Consider the following 18,377-nt stretch of genomic DNA (forward strand, 5'->3'; position numbering starts at 1 on the left):
GACAAAATCTCTTTCAGAAAGTTAATATTGTATTGGTTGATATCTCAAACATATGTAGGTAAATATGTAGAAATATTCATAGGTCACAGTTAGTGTAAAGTTACATAAAAACCAGGTGAGGTAGGCATCTCACAGTGCAAGACCTAAGATATGGACAATAATCAGGGTTCTCTGAAGTCGCCTGTACTTCTTTTTCTAGACAGTTATTCTTTCACTGGAAAAGTCTTAGGATAGACTTCCTTCTGAATTTGATTCTAACTTCACTCAAGCAAGCAAAATTTAGTTCTAGTTTTGGGCAATTTCAGTCCTGATGTTTTCCTCTTCCTTTATTCAGTGGTCTTTTCAGTGGAGTTTGGAATGGAGAGGGTACATGTGTTAATAAGCAGGGTTCTCCAGAAAAACAGAACCAACATGATACAAAAGAAGTGTATTATGAGGAGCTGCTCACATGATTATGGAGGCTAAGAAGTCCCACAATCTGCTGTCTGTAAATTGGAGACCCAGGAAAGCCAGTAGTGTATTTCAGTCCAAGTTCAAAGGCTTCAGAACCAGGGGAGCCAATGACGTACATCCCAGTCCAAAAACAGGAGAAGATGAGGTGAGATGTCACAGTTCAAGCAATGAGGCAAGAAAAAAGGGGTGAGTTCCTCTTTCCTCTGCCCTTTGTTCTGTTCAGGCCCTTAACAGACTGAGTAATGCCCACCTACATTGGAGAGGGCAACTTACTTTACGAGACCACTGATTCAAATGCCAGTGTCATCCACAAACACTCTTACAGACACACTCAGAAACAGTATTTCATCTGGGCATCCCATGGCCCACTCAGGTTAACACATAAAATTAACCATCACAGGAAGAAAAGGAAAGAATTGGATGCCAGTGCTTATGTAACCATCTTGCCCAGAAGTATAAATGAAGGATTTAAAAATGAAGATGACCAGATCAGATTTCCATTTTGGACAGCTCTCTGACTGTAGTGCCCATTAAAGTTTGATATTCCTCAAAGCTCTTGCCTGTATTTTATCTTCTCACTTTACAAGTTCTCCTTGAGTGTTCATCTTGTGGCTTCTATCTCTATATCAGTATCCCCAGCTCAGACTTCCATGCTGGGCTCTAACCCCATATACCTAATTGCCAATTAAATATCTCTTCTTGGGTGATTCCCTGAAACCTCAAACACATGTCTAAAATTGAATTTGCCCTTTATTTCCTTCCCAAACTTTCTTGTGTTCTGTTCTATATCTGAAGTAAATGGTGTTTGGTGCCACCATCTTTTAATTTGACCAAATCAGAAACATGCGAATCATCCTTGCCTTTTCTTTTTCTTGTATTCACGATACCCAATTTATCAGCAAGTACTATATATCCTACCTACTGTATGTTGCTCTCAAATCTGTTCTCTTCCTTCCATACCTATTGCTTTTGTCTGTTATATCCTGTCTCACTAATTATTGCAGCAATCCCTTTATTTGCCTTCTTACTATCAGTCTTTTTTCCTGCCAAGGAATTCAACTGAAGCTAGAGTGATCATTCTAAAGAAAGATCACTAATTGGATCTAATTGGATCACTAAAGATCTAATTGGATCATGTCATCCTCTGCTTAGAATTTCTCTGTGACCTTGCATTCAAGTACAAACTCTTTAAAATGAAACACAAGGCCCTGTAGGATTTGGCTTTTGTCTACTTTTTTTTTTAAATTTATCTATTTATTTTTGGCTGTGTTGGGTCTTTGTTGCTGCGCGTGGGCTTCTCTCTAGTTGTGTCGAGCGTGGGCTACCCTTCATTGCAGTGCGCGGGCTTCTCATTGAGGTGGCTTCTCTTGTTACGGAGCACAGGCTGTAGGCACGCGGGCTTCAGTAGTTGTGGCTCGCAGGCTCTAGAGCGCAGGCTCAGTAGTTGTGGCGCACGAGCTTAGCTGCTCTGTGGCATGTGGGATCTTCCCGGACCAGGACTCGAACCCGTGTCCCCTGCCTTGGCAGGCAGATTCTTAACCACTGTGCCACCAGGGAAGCCCCCTTGTCTACTTTTTTTAACCTCAACTTTCACCCCTCTAAACGCTCCCTACTCACATCAAGCTTCTTTCACTTTTCAGTCCTCATTATGTTGAAAACTAATATGAAAAATTAGGAAGATATTTCTATAATAAATATTTAAAATCCCCCTTTTAAAAATTAATTTGACTCGCATATCTTCCACTTTTTATTCATTTTTTTCATATTAAAACTGTGTTGTATTTCAAAGGTAGAAGAAGGACCATTTGAGCTATCATCAGCAAGTATTGATTATCATTAACTGCATAATTGTATTTAATATGATTTATTGGTCATTCATTTCATGGGTGCCATGATCTTAAAAGTGAATCCATGAACTGTCTGAGTCTCCTTCATGTTACATACACTGAAGTACAGTACCAGTTCATAGATTTCAGAAAGAAGTTACATGTTGAGATGAGTCCTAATACAACCTCTAAGGTAGCTAAGCTTTTAGTGATCTAATTGTAGAAATGGAAAATCTGGAAATTCAAATAAGATCCTTCCCCCAATAGTCAACTTTCAAAACATGTGAGCTAATTTTTACCTTAGAGATCACATAATCAGTCTTTTTTATTTGTTCTTTTGACACAAATATAGTGGTTATATTTATAAAGTGCTCAATTGTAGAATAATGGTGTGCTCAGTTGAAGTCTGGGAACAAAAAGGTTATATTTACCAACAAAAACATGAGAGCTTTTGAAATGAAATTCACTTGTTTTGATGGCCAGTGAGCCTGGTAAAAATAGGAAGAGATTATTGGGGGTGGGGAGGGGTTGTGTTTAACTTTTGAAGATACACAGAATGCTCCATTCCTGTCTGCACTGAAATTTATCAAGATTTATAGGCAGACTAGAAATTGCTTCTCAGAGTGATTATACCTTTTCGAATATCACCTACTGATTTTACAGTAAAAGTCGAGGCTACAAAAGTTGAGGACACAATTCATTTTGTTTGACTCTGTTAAAAGTAGCATTATCAAACATTTCGTGATGTTTCTCTCATATCATATATTGGGCTGTCATGAAGAAATAAACCTCCACTTGCTTTCATGATAGTAGACAATAAATTGACTGATATAATTCAGTTGAGAAGTTGAAAAATACATTGAAAATAATGGGGCATAACATTGTAGGGTTAACATTTATTCATAGATGATACAATTAAATAGAACAGGCATTAACTTCAAGGTCAGTCAGTAAAGTAATAAAATTCAATATTTTAATTGAATTGTAATTACTTCCCATTGATACATGCAAGTAAAGTAAAATAGATGTCAGCTCTACAAATTATGGTTCTTCCTCCTAATTAATTTCTTAATTCTGCATGGAGTTATCCAGTGCCTAGGTCTTGTTGTGGGTTTATTCATCCACCCAGCTTCCATCAATGAATGTCTGTATGTCATGATTAAATGATTAGGTGTCAGGATTTATAGTAAATTTTTCTGCACTTTGAAGAAAATTTTGTTAGTAACTTAAAGTAGCTTATCTAGATATTTGAGTTAAATGTACTTTAAATATACTTTATATTTATATAAACATTATTAAATGTTGCCATCTCAATGATTATAAAGGTTTTTGTAAGGGAGCTAGACACATTGAGACTCACATTCCACACCTGACTGATTCAGGAGGTAAACTGAACAGACTCTTAGGGTTTTGGTGAAGCACAGTTTCTGTGCATTCATGACCCAGGCTTCACTAGAGAAGAGACACCTAAATTGAGTGAATCTAAAAAAGAAACATCTTTTTCAAGGACTAGGATAAATTGAAGCTTTTAGATAAAGTTGAATTGCATGGAAAAAGCCCATGAACCATTGTGGCTTTTTCGTAGGCTTTTCACAGTCCCTCAAAAGGTTTTTACATAATATAGTTTTATATAAAATAAAATGGGAATGAAGACATTACAAAGATTAGGATAGAGATTTTCAAATTGTATTGAAATTGTATTGGGTCTAGATACTAGCATTTATTCAAAGAAAGACAAGATTATGCCTTTGGACTGGCTGCATTTACCAGTTAAATAGCTACTGTTTAAAAATTGAAAATAAAATGAATACGTAAGATGGATTTTAAAATTACTGAGGTGTGTTATATATTCATGTACTCCAAAGTGGTTCCATATAGTAGAATCATTTGAGAGCAAATATATTGGTATATTAGCATCTTTCTTTAGTTGAGTTTAAAAATATAATTGGATACTTGTTGATAAAACAAGTAAATTAAACTGAGAAGTTATTTATTTTGTCTAAGCTTTGTGTTAAATTTTAACTCAAACATTGACTTTATTATGTAAAATATTTCTCTCTAAAGCACTTAAAGCATAAATCCAATGATAAATATATTTTATTGATACTAATCTGACCCTGACTTTCCATTCTCAATTATGAAGGATCTGCAGTGTCAGAATTCTCTGTGCATATAATCTAGTTAGAAAATACCAAAACCAAAATACATGAGGTAAAGATTAACATCTTTGGGCTTCATAATTATAGATAAGCTAACAGTTTTTTTTTATGTTAAACTGATCTGTTTCTCCAGATGCTTGTTTTAAAATTATCTTAATAATTGTCTTATTCCATTTAGAGAAATTAAATATCATACAGATTGTACATACAATGCTAAGATGTTTCTAAATGAAGAAACTTGTGAAAAAATGTGTAAGTGTAATAAAATTAAATATTCAATCATCCATTATATTTATAAAAATAAGTTACAAAGAGTTTTCATTTGCATATAGTCTAATATTTATGGAAACATCAGTGTTTTAGGCAGTAAAAAATTTCTTGAGAAAAGTTCCATATCTGAGTGTATTCTAGGGTAGGATGAATAATCTTCCTACCGCATCCCTGACTAATATCATCCCACGTGTAATAGTATACCAATTTAGAAGAGATCTCGGAGATCAGGGTGGCTTCAGGCCATTGATTTCTCAAGGAGAGGAGCTTGAATTGCTAGGAGTCTCTGGATCTTATCCAAGGAGATATTTTATAAAAACAATTTGAAATGCACGTCTTATGGGCAGTGATCGTGAGGTCCCCAATGACTTGTCACTTTCTAATGAACAGAAAAATGGAAGCAAAGACAGATTGCACTTGCACAGGGTAACCAGCATCAGGAGAAAAGCACTTGAGTAGTCATTACCAACTACAGTAGAACATGTTAGCCTGACCCAAATATGTATTATATACAGTGTTGATTTAAAGTAGAAAGATTCATTCAGAACAATATGTACATTATTGTATGGAATCTAGCCAAGCAGTTTCATTATTAAAACTTAGACATTTTTTGGAAAAGAATTATAGTCTATTTAAATAGTATCATCTCATGAGATAAGAACTCCTAAATCATTGTTTATGCGAAGATGCCTACCAAAATCACCAGACATAACTTCTGATAAATTTACAATGTGTCAAAATTGTTTGTTTCTCAGTTCCCGCATTTCCTTGGTTTTACACGTCCATTGGGATCATCTATTGATGTGTGTATGTGAAATATCCTTACTGATTGGCCTGCCCTGTGTAAAAGATCTAAATTGTCAGACCATGACTCGTAACAGCATCTCATCCTCACCAAACATGGTGCAGACTGTATTACCAAACTATAGTGACTCATACATGCAGCTTATTTCATTATTAACTCTGAGAAAAAATGTAACTCTTTTATTTTAGCTATTTTATAGTTTTACAATAATCTCCTAGTGAAATGATCTATAATGTGTTTCAGAAAAATATTTGAAAATCTTCCTTCAAGTTTTAAATTTCTATTTATTCTAATTGTTTTAGCTCCATAGAATTTTCAGTGCTTATCCTAGGAATAAATAAATTAAAAATATTTCTACGAATACACAAAAATCTTGAAATAATTTTACCAGGGTGTACTTCTGTGATGAATACAGATTCATGTGGAAAAAATGTGCCCAATGTGACTTATGTTTACATATTTTACTGACCATCTTATCTAAAGGCAAGCCAAATTACTTTACTGCTACATCATGGAATGCAGCCATCTTTGAAATGAGATATTACAGCTATTTCTCTACTTTAACAGTTCAGAACTGGGGCATGATGATTTTGCAATGAATTAAAAGGCTGCAAGGAAAATGGAAAGATTGTTGGCTTGATCTTTCATTGCCCACCTGTATAAAATCACATGCTCTTAAATTCCTTTTCATGCCTTTTAGATAGGCATTTATTTACTCCCAAACCCTTATAGAGAACACAAAACATAAATTCTTAGGTTCAATCATGAGAGACTTTTTAAATGATTTTAATGATGTGTAGCCTGATGCTAAATGCTAAGGTGATATGTATGTGCTATGTGACCAGTATATATGAGAATCAAGGAATTGGAAGGGCGGCTTAAAAATGACTTCCTGCCATGCTGGCCTTGTACATTCTTGCTTTGAGTTTTCCAAATTTCCACCCCAAACCATGGCAGTAATAGATGAATATATGAAGGAAAAGTATGAAAGAGCTGTGCTGGAAAGCATTATAAACATCTCTGTGAATTAAGAATGAATAGACATACAAAATAATTCAGAAATGAAGCTGTGGGACTGTAATACAAAGGGTCAGGAAATAAGCAAAAGCAATTGGGAGGTCACAGTCCTATGGGGAAACAGACTGAAAGTGCCCCCTCTGAGGGAGAACCTCAAAGAGATAAAAATAAGACATCCATTAAAGAAAAAGCAATCAATTAGAAAAATAAATCACTCAAAATGAAATAGCAACAGTATGATGTGAAAAGTAAACAATTTGAAATTTGGGGTGAAACATAGAGTCATTTAAAAAGCAAAATAGTGGGCAGAATAAACTCTAGATGAACCAAGTCAAAGACAGAATGAGTGAAGCAGAAAAAAATAATTCACCCAGAAGACAGCATTGAAAGAGCAACTTACAAATATGGGGGAGAGATAGGAAGATAGCAGTATTTGTGTAATAAATGTTTCAGAAAAAAATAGAAGGCAGAAAAACAGTATTTACAGATATAATGGCTGAAAACTTTTTAGGTTTGAAGAAAGATGAGTTTTGGAATTGAGCGTGCATATTAGGTGCTGTGCAGTGTAAATAAAAATAGATACTTTGTGTTAAAATTATAGAATGTCATAGGTAAACTGAAAATTGTACTGTCTAGCACAGAGAAAATGAAGATTCCTTATATGGGAACCACTGTTTGACAGCGTAAATCTCATTAAGAACAACTAAAGCCTAAAGAAGTAATAATATATTACAACTAAACTGTTAAGTGGTGGAGATAGCAAAATAGACATTATCAGACAGGTAAAAACTAGGAGAGTTTACCACTCACAGATCTTCAGTGAAAAAATAAAGATTGGACTTAAGTCAGAAATAAATTGAATTCCAGGAGAAATGAATGACAAACAATGATGAGCACAGACACTGTAAAATGTGTTCATAAGCTTACATTTTCTTGCCCAAAATGATGGAACTAAAATTTAACACAGTGATAACAACTTAAATGGTAAAACTTATTTAGTGTCTAGTTAAAAACATGCTAACTTGTTTTGGTCAAAAAGTTGCTATATGGAATTCCCTGGCGGTCCAGTGGTCAGGTCGCTGGGCTTTCAGTGCTGAGGGTGTGGGTTCAATCCCTGGTGGGGGAACAAAGATCTTGTAAGCTGCGTGGTGTGGCTAAAAAGAAAAAAAAAATGCTAAACATAAATTCTTAGATTAAAAAAATTTTTTAATAAATTCTTAGATTTATATTCTAAGGTTCATAAATTCTTAGATATTTAATACTTTAGACTTAAATACTGTGGTTTTGAATGAATGTTAAAAATTACAAATGATTACTGGAAGAGTAGAAATTCAGTCTACAGCTTTCTTTTTTTTATTTTTCAGATTAACATGCATTTATTCACTAAAAATTTCTTGAAAGCTTACACTTGAAAGTGTTCCAGGCACTGTACTAAGATGAGACCGATGAAAAGGATAACATTTTTTTTGTTTGTTTGTTTTGGTTTTTTTTGTTTTTTGAGGTACGCGGGCCTCTCACTGTTGTGGCCTCTCCCGTTGCGGAGCACAGGCTCCGGACGCGCAGGCTCAGCGGCCATGGCCCACGGGCCCAGCCGCTCCGCGGCACGTGGGATCCTCCCGGACCGGGGCACAAACCCGCGTCCCCTGCGTCGGCATGCGGACTCTCAACCACTGCACCACCAGGGAAGACGAGGATGACATTTTAAAAAAAAATTTTATTGGAGTATAGTTGCTTTACAATGTTGTATTAGTTTCTGCTATACAGCAAAGTGAATCAGCTATACGTATACATATATCCCCTCTTTTTTGGATTTCCTTCTCCTTTAGGTCACCACAGAGTAGGGTTCCCTGTGCTGTACAGTAGGTTCTCATTAGTTATCTATTTTATACATAATATCAATAGTGTATATATATTGGGAGATTGGGATTGACATATATAGTCTACAGCTTTCTAATCAGCAGAGAAAACAAACAGACAAAATATCCTTTTTGATCCAGTATGAGGCAGAAAGTGGCAAAGGAAAAAAATATATATATAAAGTTTAATGTAACAAAAAGTGCACAATAAGGTGATGGAAACAGGTCCAGACAAAAAAAAATTGTAAAATATAAAAAATATAAAATATTTAAAATCAATTCTTTGAATTTGTATTTATAAGATAGGATAAAAAATTTCAAAACCCAGTTATATGTATGTCAGAAAAACGTTAACAAAAGAAAGCTGGTGTTGTAATGTTGATAAATAGAATATATGATAAAAGTCATATGTGGAGATGAAAAGCTCACTACATCTTGATAAAGGAATAATCCTCCCAAGAAGTTTTAGAAATTATGAATTTGTGTCCATAACAACACACCTCTCAAATGTATAAAACAAAACTTTCAATTATAAGAAATTATTAAAACCAAAATCATAATGGGAGGTTTTAACCACCCCTTTATTTGAAACTGATGGTTCATGGAAACCAAGTATTAGTAAGGTCATAAAAGATATGAACAGCAGAATTAAGAAGATCATGATTTTTTATGTTTAGGTATAAAATCTTACGTTGCTTTCAGCAGATCCACTTTCCAAGCACAAATGGGGCATTTATAAAATTTAATCATCTATAAGTCACAAATGAGCTTCACCAAATTTTGAAGAATTATCATATAAAGACTACAGTCTTGACCATATGCAATTAAGTTAGAAGACAACAAAAAGTAGTGAAAGTAAACAAACATGTTTTGACACTTACAAGAGTAATCTTAAATAACAATAAAAATGACAAAATATTGAAAACAGAATGACAAATGTGTCACTTTCAAATCTTCTGGGATGCAGCTAAATTGGTACTTTAAATCTTCCCATTTAAAAAGTAAGAAATGTGTAAATATAAATGAGTCAAGCATTCAAATCAAGAAGCTAGAAATAAATAAGCTATTGAATGAACACAAAGAAAGCAGAAGTAAGGAAGTGACAAAAGTAAGAGTAAAATTTATGAAATTGAAAAGTGGAGAAAATATTAAAAACAACAAAAAGCTGGCACCTTAATGAGACTCCCCAAGTTGCCAGATACAAGATGGACAAGATCCATCAAAAATAAAAGACCAATCCAATAAAGTATTCTGCCTTATGTGAATTCATAAAATAAATGGCCTTGGTTTAGAAGTGTTTCAGTATTATTAAGAAAAGAAGATGAATGGTCTATTAGAAAAATAGTCATTTTCACAGTAAAAAACAAAAAAGTTACAGATCTGGCCACAAATTTCTGAAGAACATGTTCCACCTCAATCATACAAGAGTAAAGATATGCAAATAAAAATACCAAGGAGATAAATATCATTTTTTCCTATCAAAATAGCAAAAGTTTTAAATTTAATAGTATCTAGTATTGGTGAAGATGTTAGAGAACACATCTCAGTAGATATAGACAAAGTATGTATAAAATTTGGTGTCTGTTCATGCTATAAAACAGCAGAATTAGCAAGTATGATCATGAGAACAGCAAAGAAATCTTAGCAAATGAAGTATAGATGGAAACATCCTTAATCCAACATAGAGAAGCAACATAGTCTGGCAATTGAAAGCCTGGACTGTATAGCCAGACTGCCTAGGTTTGAATTTTCATTTTTATCTCTTGGTAGTGGGTGATCTTAGAGAGTCACTAAACTTCTCTGTGCCTCAATTTTCTCACATATTAAATAGGGATAATTATAATGCCACTTATTGGATTGTTATGAGAATTCAGTTAATATTTGCAGAGCACTTATAACAGCGCCTTGCAGATAGTACTATATAATCTATATATATATTTTTAAAATAAATTTCACAAGGAAAAATCATTTCTAACAGACATGTTAATTAGCAAACTTTCTCTTGCTGGTCTAAGGTAAAGATAATTGTACCACTAGGAGTTATAGCCGTTGGAGTTATGGGTTCTGATTAGAGTCCTTTAATTGCCAAATAACCATCTCTGAGTGTAGATTAAAACAGACACTTGTATATTTCACTGGATATGCTGAAATATTTTAAAGTAAGTTGTAGGCAACATGACACAGATTTCCATATGTATGGAAACGTTGTTTGGCAGAGGTGGCATATACATCAACAGAGAAGGGATTCCATAAACAGTACCTACCCATAAATAAGAGATACAGTTATAACACTATATCTATGATAACTGAAAGTAAATTCTACATGGATTGAATATCTAAATGTGAATAGCAAAAATTTAAAACTTTGAAATGAAAATATGAGACTAACATTATGACCATGGGCATCATTTATTACAATACAAAGGAAGAACATTTTTAAATAACAATTCTTTTGACTACTGTAAGGTTAAAAAGTTTATGTTTATCAGGAGACCCTCCCTCAATAAAAAAAAATGTAGTGACACTGATTAGGAAGATATTTAGAAGATATTAGGAAGATATTTACCGTGCCCATAATGATGAAGGATTAGCATTCAGAATATATCAAGAACTATGAATCATCAAAAAACAGCATTAAAAATAGGCAAATGATTTTAATAAGCAATTCACAGAAGTGAAACCCTGAATGAATGGGCAATGAAATATGAAAAAGTGCTTACTTTTAATAGTAATCAGAAGATGAAAATTAAAACAAGTATCCAAAACATTTTTTATATGTCTACATAACTCAGATTGGCAAAGATGAAAAATCTGACAACATTAATTATTTTCACCTTATGGGAAATAAGAATTCTATTTCCTTGATGACAATACTGCTTTGGAGAGCAATTTGGCATTATATAATGGACTTGAAGATTATATGTATATGTATATATGTATATATAAAATAGCAATTAAATATATTTTTCTCCTCTATCATATTGCAATAGTAATTTCACATAAAAGCATATTTACTGCAGCATAGAAAGTACTTACTAGTGACAAAACAGACATTAGAAATAAGTCAGTGCCCAACTGTGCATCTATTGGAAGATGGATAAGTAAATTCTGATATATCCATATAATGGAATACAATACAACAGTAAAAATGGATGGACCAGAGCCATAGTAATTACTATAAGTAAATCTCATTAACAATGTGAATTGAAAAAAACAAGTAAAAAGTTATCATTCGTGTTAAAATTTGATATAAATGAACAATAACAAATATTGTTTTGGATATGTACATTTGTAATAAAATTATAAAAGCATAGTTGGGAAATAACATAGCAACTTCAAAAGACTGAAGGCTAGGGAAAATAGATTGATTAAGGGTAGATATACTGTGAGATTCTATTATGTTGATGGTGTTGTGGAGGAAATGGGGCAAGATGTTAATGCTTATTAAATCTGGGTGGTGATTACGTAGATGCTTGTCTCAAATATTTTATTTACCTACTCATTTTAAACATTGAATTGCAAAGGTTGCAAGGGTTGACAGGAATAAAGGAACTGGACAAAGTCAACAATTAGTTCATCAAGTGTTTACCCAGCCAATTGAAATTTTGACTTTAATGAATGCATCTTGAGAATAAGATTGCTGTGAAAGGAGTCAAATAATCCATCTAGTGCTAGTAGTCTGAGTTGTTTCCTTTGGGATTAATGTAATTTAATATCAGTAGGAAAAGAATCCTTAATCTTTATCTGACTTCCCTTTTATTATTCTGTATGTGATTATAAGAAATACCATGTTACAAAGAAGGCATTTGACTAGAAAAAGAAAATTATCACTCAGTTTGTATAATTAATAAGCTGATTGGTTTAAACCAATAATAAATAAAAATAGCCTATTTAAATGAACCTAAGCTAATACATGTATTATGGATGTAAATATCTAAAATGAATTCATTCCTTTCATAGCTGACTTGTGGCATGTGATTTTTTTCCTGGCAGGTTAGTTTTGGCATGTGGGAAGAGTTCCTGTTGTCCACAGTAGTCTACCTATACCCCATAACCCACATAAACTCTGCTATTATATCAGTTGAACATCTGTATCAGAGATTATGCAAATGCTTTTGGTACTATAATGATTTTTCAGAGTGTTTCTATTTTTTCTTGGAAAACGCTGTCACACCAGTGGTCATTGAAATGAGCTGTCATTTAATTTGGTAACACAATTATTTGTGTCCATATGCTACTAAGTGAATTAATTATATAGGCATACAGTTTACGACTCTTTTATTTTCTACTTTTATTCTCCAAATAAGAAGTTTGAAACAGATAAAATAGAAATGTCAGAAAATTCTCGCTGTTGTCCATGAGTAAAAAAAAATAATAATAATTAAAATACCAAGGATTTAAATTTCATATCTTTGAAATGATACTTTTTTTTCCATCCTAATTACAATTCCTCAAAAATGAAAAAGGGATTTAAACAATGCGTCTGGTAGTTGATGAAGTGCAATTGAAATGAATTGGAGTGAAACTTATTTTTCAGGAGCAAGAAAACCAGTTACCCAAGGGCAAAAGAAAAGTAAGTACTAGTAAGGTACATTTTGCCTTAAGATACACATACACTGGTTTCCTAGGCAAGGAGGAGCCAAGGGAAGGGAAACGTGTCTTTAAACCTCCATTTTAATTGTTATCTGAAAAAAAATTTTAACCTTTCTTGGCAGGTTTAGATCCAGATAAGCATCTTGGAAAAACCCTGGACCAAATGGAGCCTTATCTCTTAGACGTAAGAATTTATACTATTTCTCAAAATATAGGCATCTAAAGCAGGAAAATAAACAATGCCATGATATAATGATTATACAAGCAATTTTTAGAAAAACTCAGATACATTGATGATACAGTTTTATGAAAAAATTAAACCTCTAGTGGATATGAAAGTATGTTTTAAATTAATTACAAAAGTTATATCAGCTCGTTGAGCTCACTGAAAGAGTAAGCTATACCTAAAAGGAAATTGTTCTGTCAAGAAGTTTACTTTTATTAAAATCGACATTGTTAAGTACTATACAGTACCTGATAGTCTCCATCAGTACCTGATCAGGTGCATTTCCATCAGAAATGTGAGTGGAAACTTCCTTTAGAGATTATCTAATCTAACCTCTTCTTTTTTACCAATTAGGAAATTAATTTGCAGAGTAGTAAATAAATTATCCCAAAGCTTCAAATTACAATTGTTTAACCCTTATCATTGTCAAATCCTGAATATGTTCTAAATATTAAAGAAAGGTTTTGTTATTTTTACTCTTTTCTATTAATTGTATTATATTTTATTAGAATTGGGGTCAAATGTTATGATTAGTATGACTATGCTAAATTAGCTAGAATAGTGTAATTATTAGAATTTTTTTTATTCTACAATCATGGCAGAAAAAAGAAAATCACCCTACTTCTGTGACAGAAGTGAACTCCTCTATTATCATTTTTCCCTCCATGTTCTTCATCAAAATTGTCTCTGGACATTGTTAATACCATTGCTGTCATATGAACTGTTAGCAGGTGTACTCTTCACTAACTATAGATTTCACATTTTCTTTCAGACTTATTTGTACTTGATTATTTTATGGCTTATCAATATGTACCAAATGCCTAGAAATCCCTAAAATGCTAATTCCTTCTTTTATTAAGCATTATTAAGCATCTAATATGTGCCAGGGAAATAGTAATGATTAAAATTAAAATGCAATGCTTATATAATTGTGACAAATTATATTTGATTTCTAGATAATTTGGTGTCACTTATTTAAGTCTATCTAATGGACATGATTGCTTTCCCTGCCCTTCTGATAGGACTCTTCTCACAGCAGTTTGTTCTGTGGCCAACATATCTATGTTCACATCTATCCACTACCATCAGACTAAATTTTGTTTCTGCAAAAACAATGTGTAGATAAATAATGAAATTAAATTTATGAGGGTGAAAGAAAGAGAACTTTGGAAATGGGAGACTGGAGCTTTGGCAAAAGAGCTTTTGTAAGCTGCTTCTAAAATTTGAAGTGAGTTCAGGTTTCAAGCATGTAGAGATTCTTTGTAGAAAAGGTTAAGTGAAGTTTTAGGATTGCCATGATGTTGATTGCGAATGAACCCTGTATGTTATCATATATGTTTAAACACAAAAATGCAGAAATTATTTTATTCAATTTCAGCAAGTTCCTCACGTGACCTGGAAATCTTACATTTCATTAGAAAAATAATCTACCCATTCTCTATAATGGTCATTTTATTCCTTCTCTGCTCCTCAAATTTCTAATCCCTTCATTTTTTCTCCTCGCAATGAGAGGATGACTTGTTTCTTCCTTCACAGAAAAAATAGAAATCATCATCCTGGGAATCTCTCCACCTCTGAGCACCACTCCTTCTAACTGATATGCACTTACACCTATCCTTACTTGCTGTGATGGGGAGAAGTGTCCTTCATCCTGTCTATGGCTAATATACTCTCTGTGCTCTAGATCCCATTAGCATCTACCTTCTTAGAGACCTTGCAATCAACCCTCCCCCTCCAGTATCTTCCTCCTCTCTCTCTTTATGGTCTCCTTCACATCACTGTTGAAACATGCCACCATCTCTCCCATCCTAAAGATTCCCTCCCTCTTTTCTAGTTATTTCTCTAGCCACTTCTCTTTATTCTTTGCTTCAAAACCAAAAATTTCAGAAGTGTTATCTGTATTCATAGTACTTCCTCGCGTCTCAGACGCCTCATATACCTAGCATCTTACTTCTTTTTCCACCTCTAAATGGGTACAGCTCTGATCAAGATCACCCATGATCTCCAGTTTTACCAAACCCAACAGACACTTCTCAGTCCTTATTTGACATTTATAAACATTTCTTCTTGAAATGCTTATACCAGCATTCGTGATGCCACACTTTCCTAGGTTTTCTCCTTTGCTTCTGGACACTCTTAGTCTCTTTTGCTAGTTCCTATTCTAGTCTCCATTTTCAGTCTACAGACTTTTCCTGGGTGATCTCAGTCACTCACATGGCTTTCATTACTAGCTCTATTCTGATAACTCCCAAATATTTCTAGCCTAGATTTCTCTGCTAAATTCCAGTGCCCAAAGGCACTGCAAATTAAATCTCTACAAACTTGATTGTGGCCTTTATATCCATCACTTTTTGCCATTCCCTTTGTCATTGCCTTAATTCAGATGCCTGTCACTTCAAGCCTAGAGTATTACTGATACCTTCAAATTTGCCTCTATTTTCCATTTTATTTCTCAAAGAATTTATTTTGCTACTGCCTCAAAATCATTGTTTGAATATATTCTACTGTAATTGTGTCACTCACTTCAAAACTTTACATGAGTCCCCATTGCCTACAGGCTAAAATCCAAATTCTTTACACTCCTCTCCCTCACCTACTCTATCCAACCCATTAACATGATCTTGTCTATTCTGTCTCCAGAATATATTCCAAATCCAAGCACTTCTCACTGCCTCTGCTCCTACCACCAGGCCGTAATCATCTCTTATCTGGAATACTCCGTCAACCCACAACTGGTCTGCTTACTTCTGTCATTGCCCTGCTATGATCCATTATTCATACAGATGCCAGAGTGATTTTTTTTAAGTGTAAATCAGATATATCACTATTTTGTTTAAAGTTTCAGTGGTTTTTCATTTCAATTACAATAACATCCAAACTCCTGTGAGATCACAACCACTGAGACCCTGTATGATGAGCATTTTATCAATCTTGTTTTCTCCCAGTCTCTAACTCACTCACTGAGCCATAGCCACATATGCCTCTTTTTATTACTTAAGCACACTTTATTTACCCTTTTTCTCCTTAAGACTTTCCTCTGCTTGAAGTTTTTTTTTCCTCAGACCATCAAATGGTTAATGTGACAGCTCAAATGCTACTTCCTCAGCTCAAAAGCTCTCCCTGACTACCCCAGATAAAGTAGATCTCCTCAAATTATTTTATTTGTTTATCTGTCTACATGTATATTTTCTGTTGCCTCTCTCCTTACTCCACTAGAATGTAAGCTCCAATAATATTACCAAGATTTTGGCAAAAACATGAGTTCTTTAGTTCTTTCATTCATTTGTTCTGTCTGTTCATTCATCGCTCTCATCTTTAAATTATTTAACATTTATTGAGGACCTGTTATGTGACAGATGCTGTGGTGAGCACTAAATATACATGACGAATTAAGTAAACAAGATCCTTGTTCTTGAGGAGTTTACAATCTGCTATTGTTTTCAGACCTGAGAGGAAAACTGGGAACCTTGTTAAAAATGCCTATACTCTTTTCCCATTCCAAGAAATTTCAGTTCTGAAGGACCAGAAATTTGACCTTTAAATAAGCACAAGGTAATTTTGACATAATGATCAAATGTATAATCTTCTAGTTCCTCAATACCAAACAACATACTTCAGGTCCTATCTTTCTAGATTTCTCTGAAAGAGTGTATGCCTTGTTTGTGTGTTGGGAGGGAGAGATATAAAGCAGAATTTTATTTATTTTATGCAAATCAAACATTCATTTATGGAAATGAAAGATTAGCATATGACTCACTTATGAATCTGTCACTCCTTGCTCTACAGCTTTTGATGACTCCCATTTGCTATAGAACAAAGTCCAAAATGCTTAGTATATACTTTAAGGCCCTCTTTTATCTGGTTTTAACCTACTTCCCTAGGCTGATATTTACCACCCTCTCCTCCCACGTCCAGGAATCATGCTCTGGTCTCTTGGACTGATTTCTACTCCTGTTCCCTTGGACCTCCTGATATTTCTTACTCCACTGGGACCTTACTCCTTTCCATTTTCTCTGTCCTTTGACCGTCTATCAGTCTCAGATGCTCACCAGTCTTCCCATAAAGTTTTCTCCATTTTACCTGAAGGAATTAATCTCTTGTAGTGTATACCTTCCACTCACTCCTGAATTTCTGAATACTTTCTTAGCTTCCTCTTGGGGCTTCCGATTATATTGCACCCCTTATATATTGTGGTTCCATCTACAGCCTTCCTCCTGTGGTGATATTAAATATCTACGTGACTTCAACTACCAATTTTATTCTTATGACAGTTAAGCCTATTTCTTCATCATCTTTCTATGCCTAAGACATGTGTTATTTATTTATTTATTTTCTTTGCCATGCCATGCGGCATGGGGATCTTGTTCTCTGACCAGAGATCAAACCCGTGCCCCCTGCAGTGGGAGTGCGGAGTCTTAACCTCTGGACCACCAGGGATTAGATACATGTATATGCATAACTGAATCACTATGATGTACACCTGAAACTAATGCAACATTGTTAATCAACTATACTCCAATACAAAATAAAAAGTTAAAAAAAAAAAGACATGTATTCAGCTACCAACTGGGCACTTTTCTCTCTTAGGTGTCTTCAAGCACCTCAGCCTCAACTGTGAAGAACCAAACATTTCTTTCCTGACATCTATGCCATATTTATGTTTCCTGATGGTGAAAAGCCCCATTGTTTCCTCAGGTATCCAAGCCCCCCAAAAAAATAAAAATTAAAAATGAATTGTAAAAAATCATTTCACATACTCCATTATTCATAAATAAGGCCCCAAGTCCTTTTCATTCTACCTTCCTAATATTGTATTATCTGTACCTTTTTGTCCTCATGTCACCACATTAGAGTCTTCCCTATCTTCTTTTTTTTTTTAATTAATTTTCATTGGAGTATAGTTGCTTTACAATGTTGTGTTGGTTTCTACTGTATAGCAAAGTGCTTCCCTATCTTCTTTTTCAAGTCTGTATCCTCCCTGTCTTGCCCCTTGAGCTTCCATTTTCTATATATTGCCATGATGATATATATGAATTCAAATCTGATCATATCACACTTTCATTTCAAAAAGCAAACTTTTGAGTTGCTCCCCATTGTCTTAAAATAAAATTTAAACTTCTAACACAGCACAGTCTGTCCGTGGGGAAGAGTGAAGCTTGTAAGGTATACAAT

At 34.0% G+C, this 18,377-nt stretch overlaps 1 protein-coding gene across 1 annotated transcript in view; it reads left to right on the top strand.

Moving 5' to 3' along the window:
- DPH6 (diphthamine biosynthesis 6) overlaps nt 1-18,377 on the top strand; it is a 177,494-nt gene that overhangs the window by 130,116 nt on the left and 29,001 nt on the right. Inside the window, exon 6 of the mRNA XM_081228076.1 lies at nt 13,102-13,163. Coding sequence (XP_081084202.1) covers nt 13,102-13,163 — 62 coding nt within the window. The remainder of the gene's footprint in view (nt 1-13,101; nt 13,164-18,377) is intronic.

Source organism: Mesoplodon bidens (assembly GCF_964165515.1).
Source record: "Mesoplodon bidens genome assembly, chromosome: 3".
Classification (NCBI taxonomy): Eukaryota; Metazoa; Chordata; class Mammalia; order Artiodactyla; family Ziphiidae; genus Mesoplodon; species Mesoplodon bidens.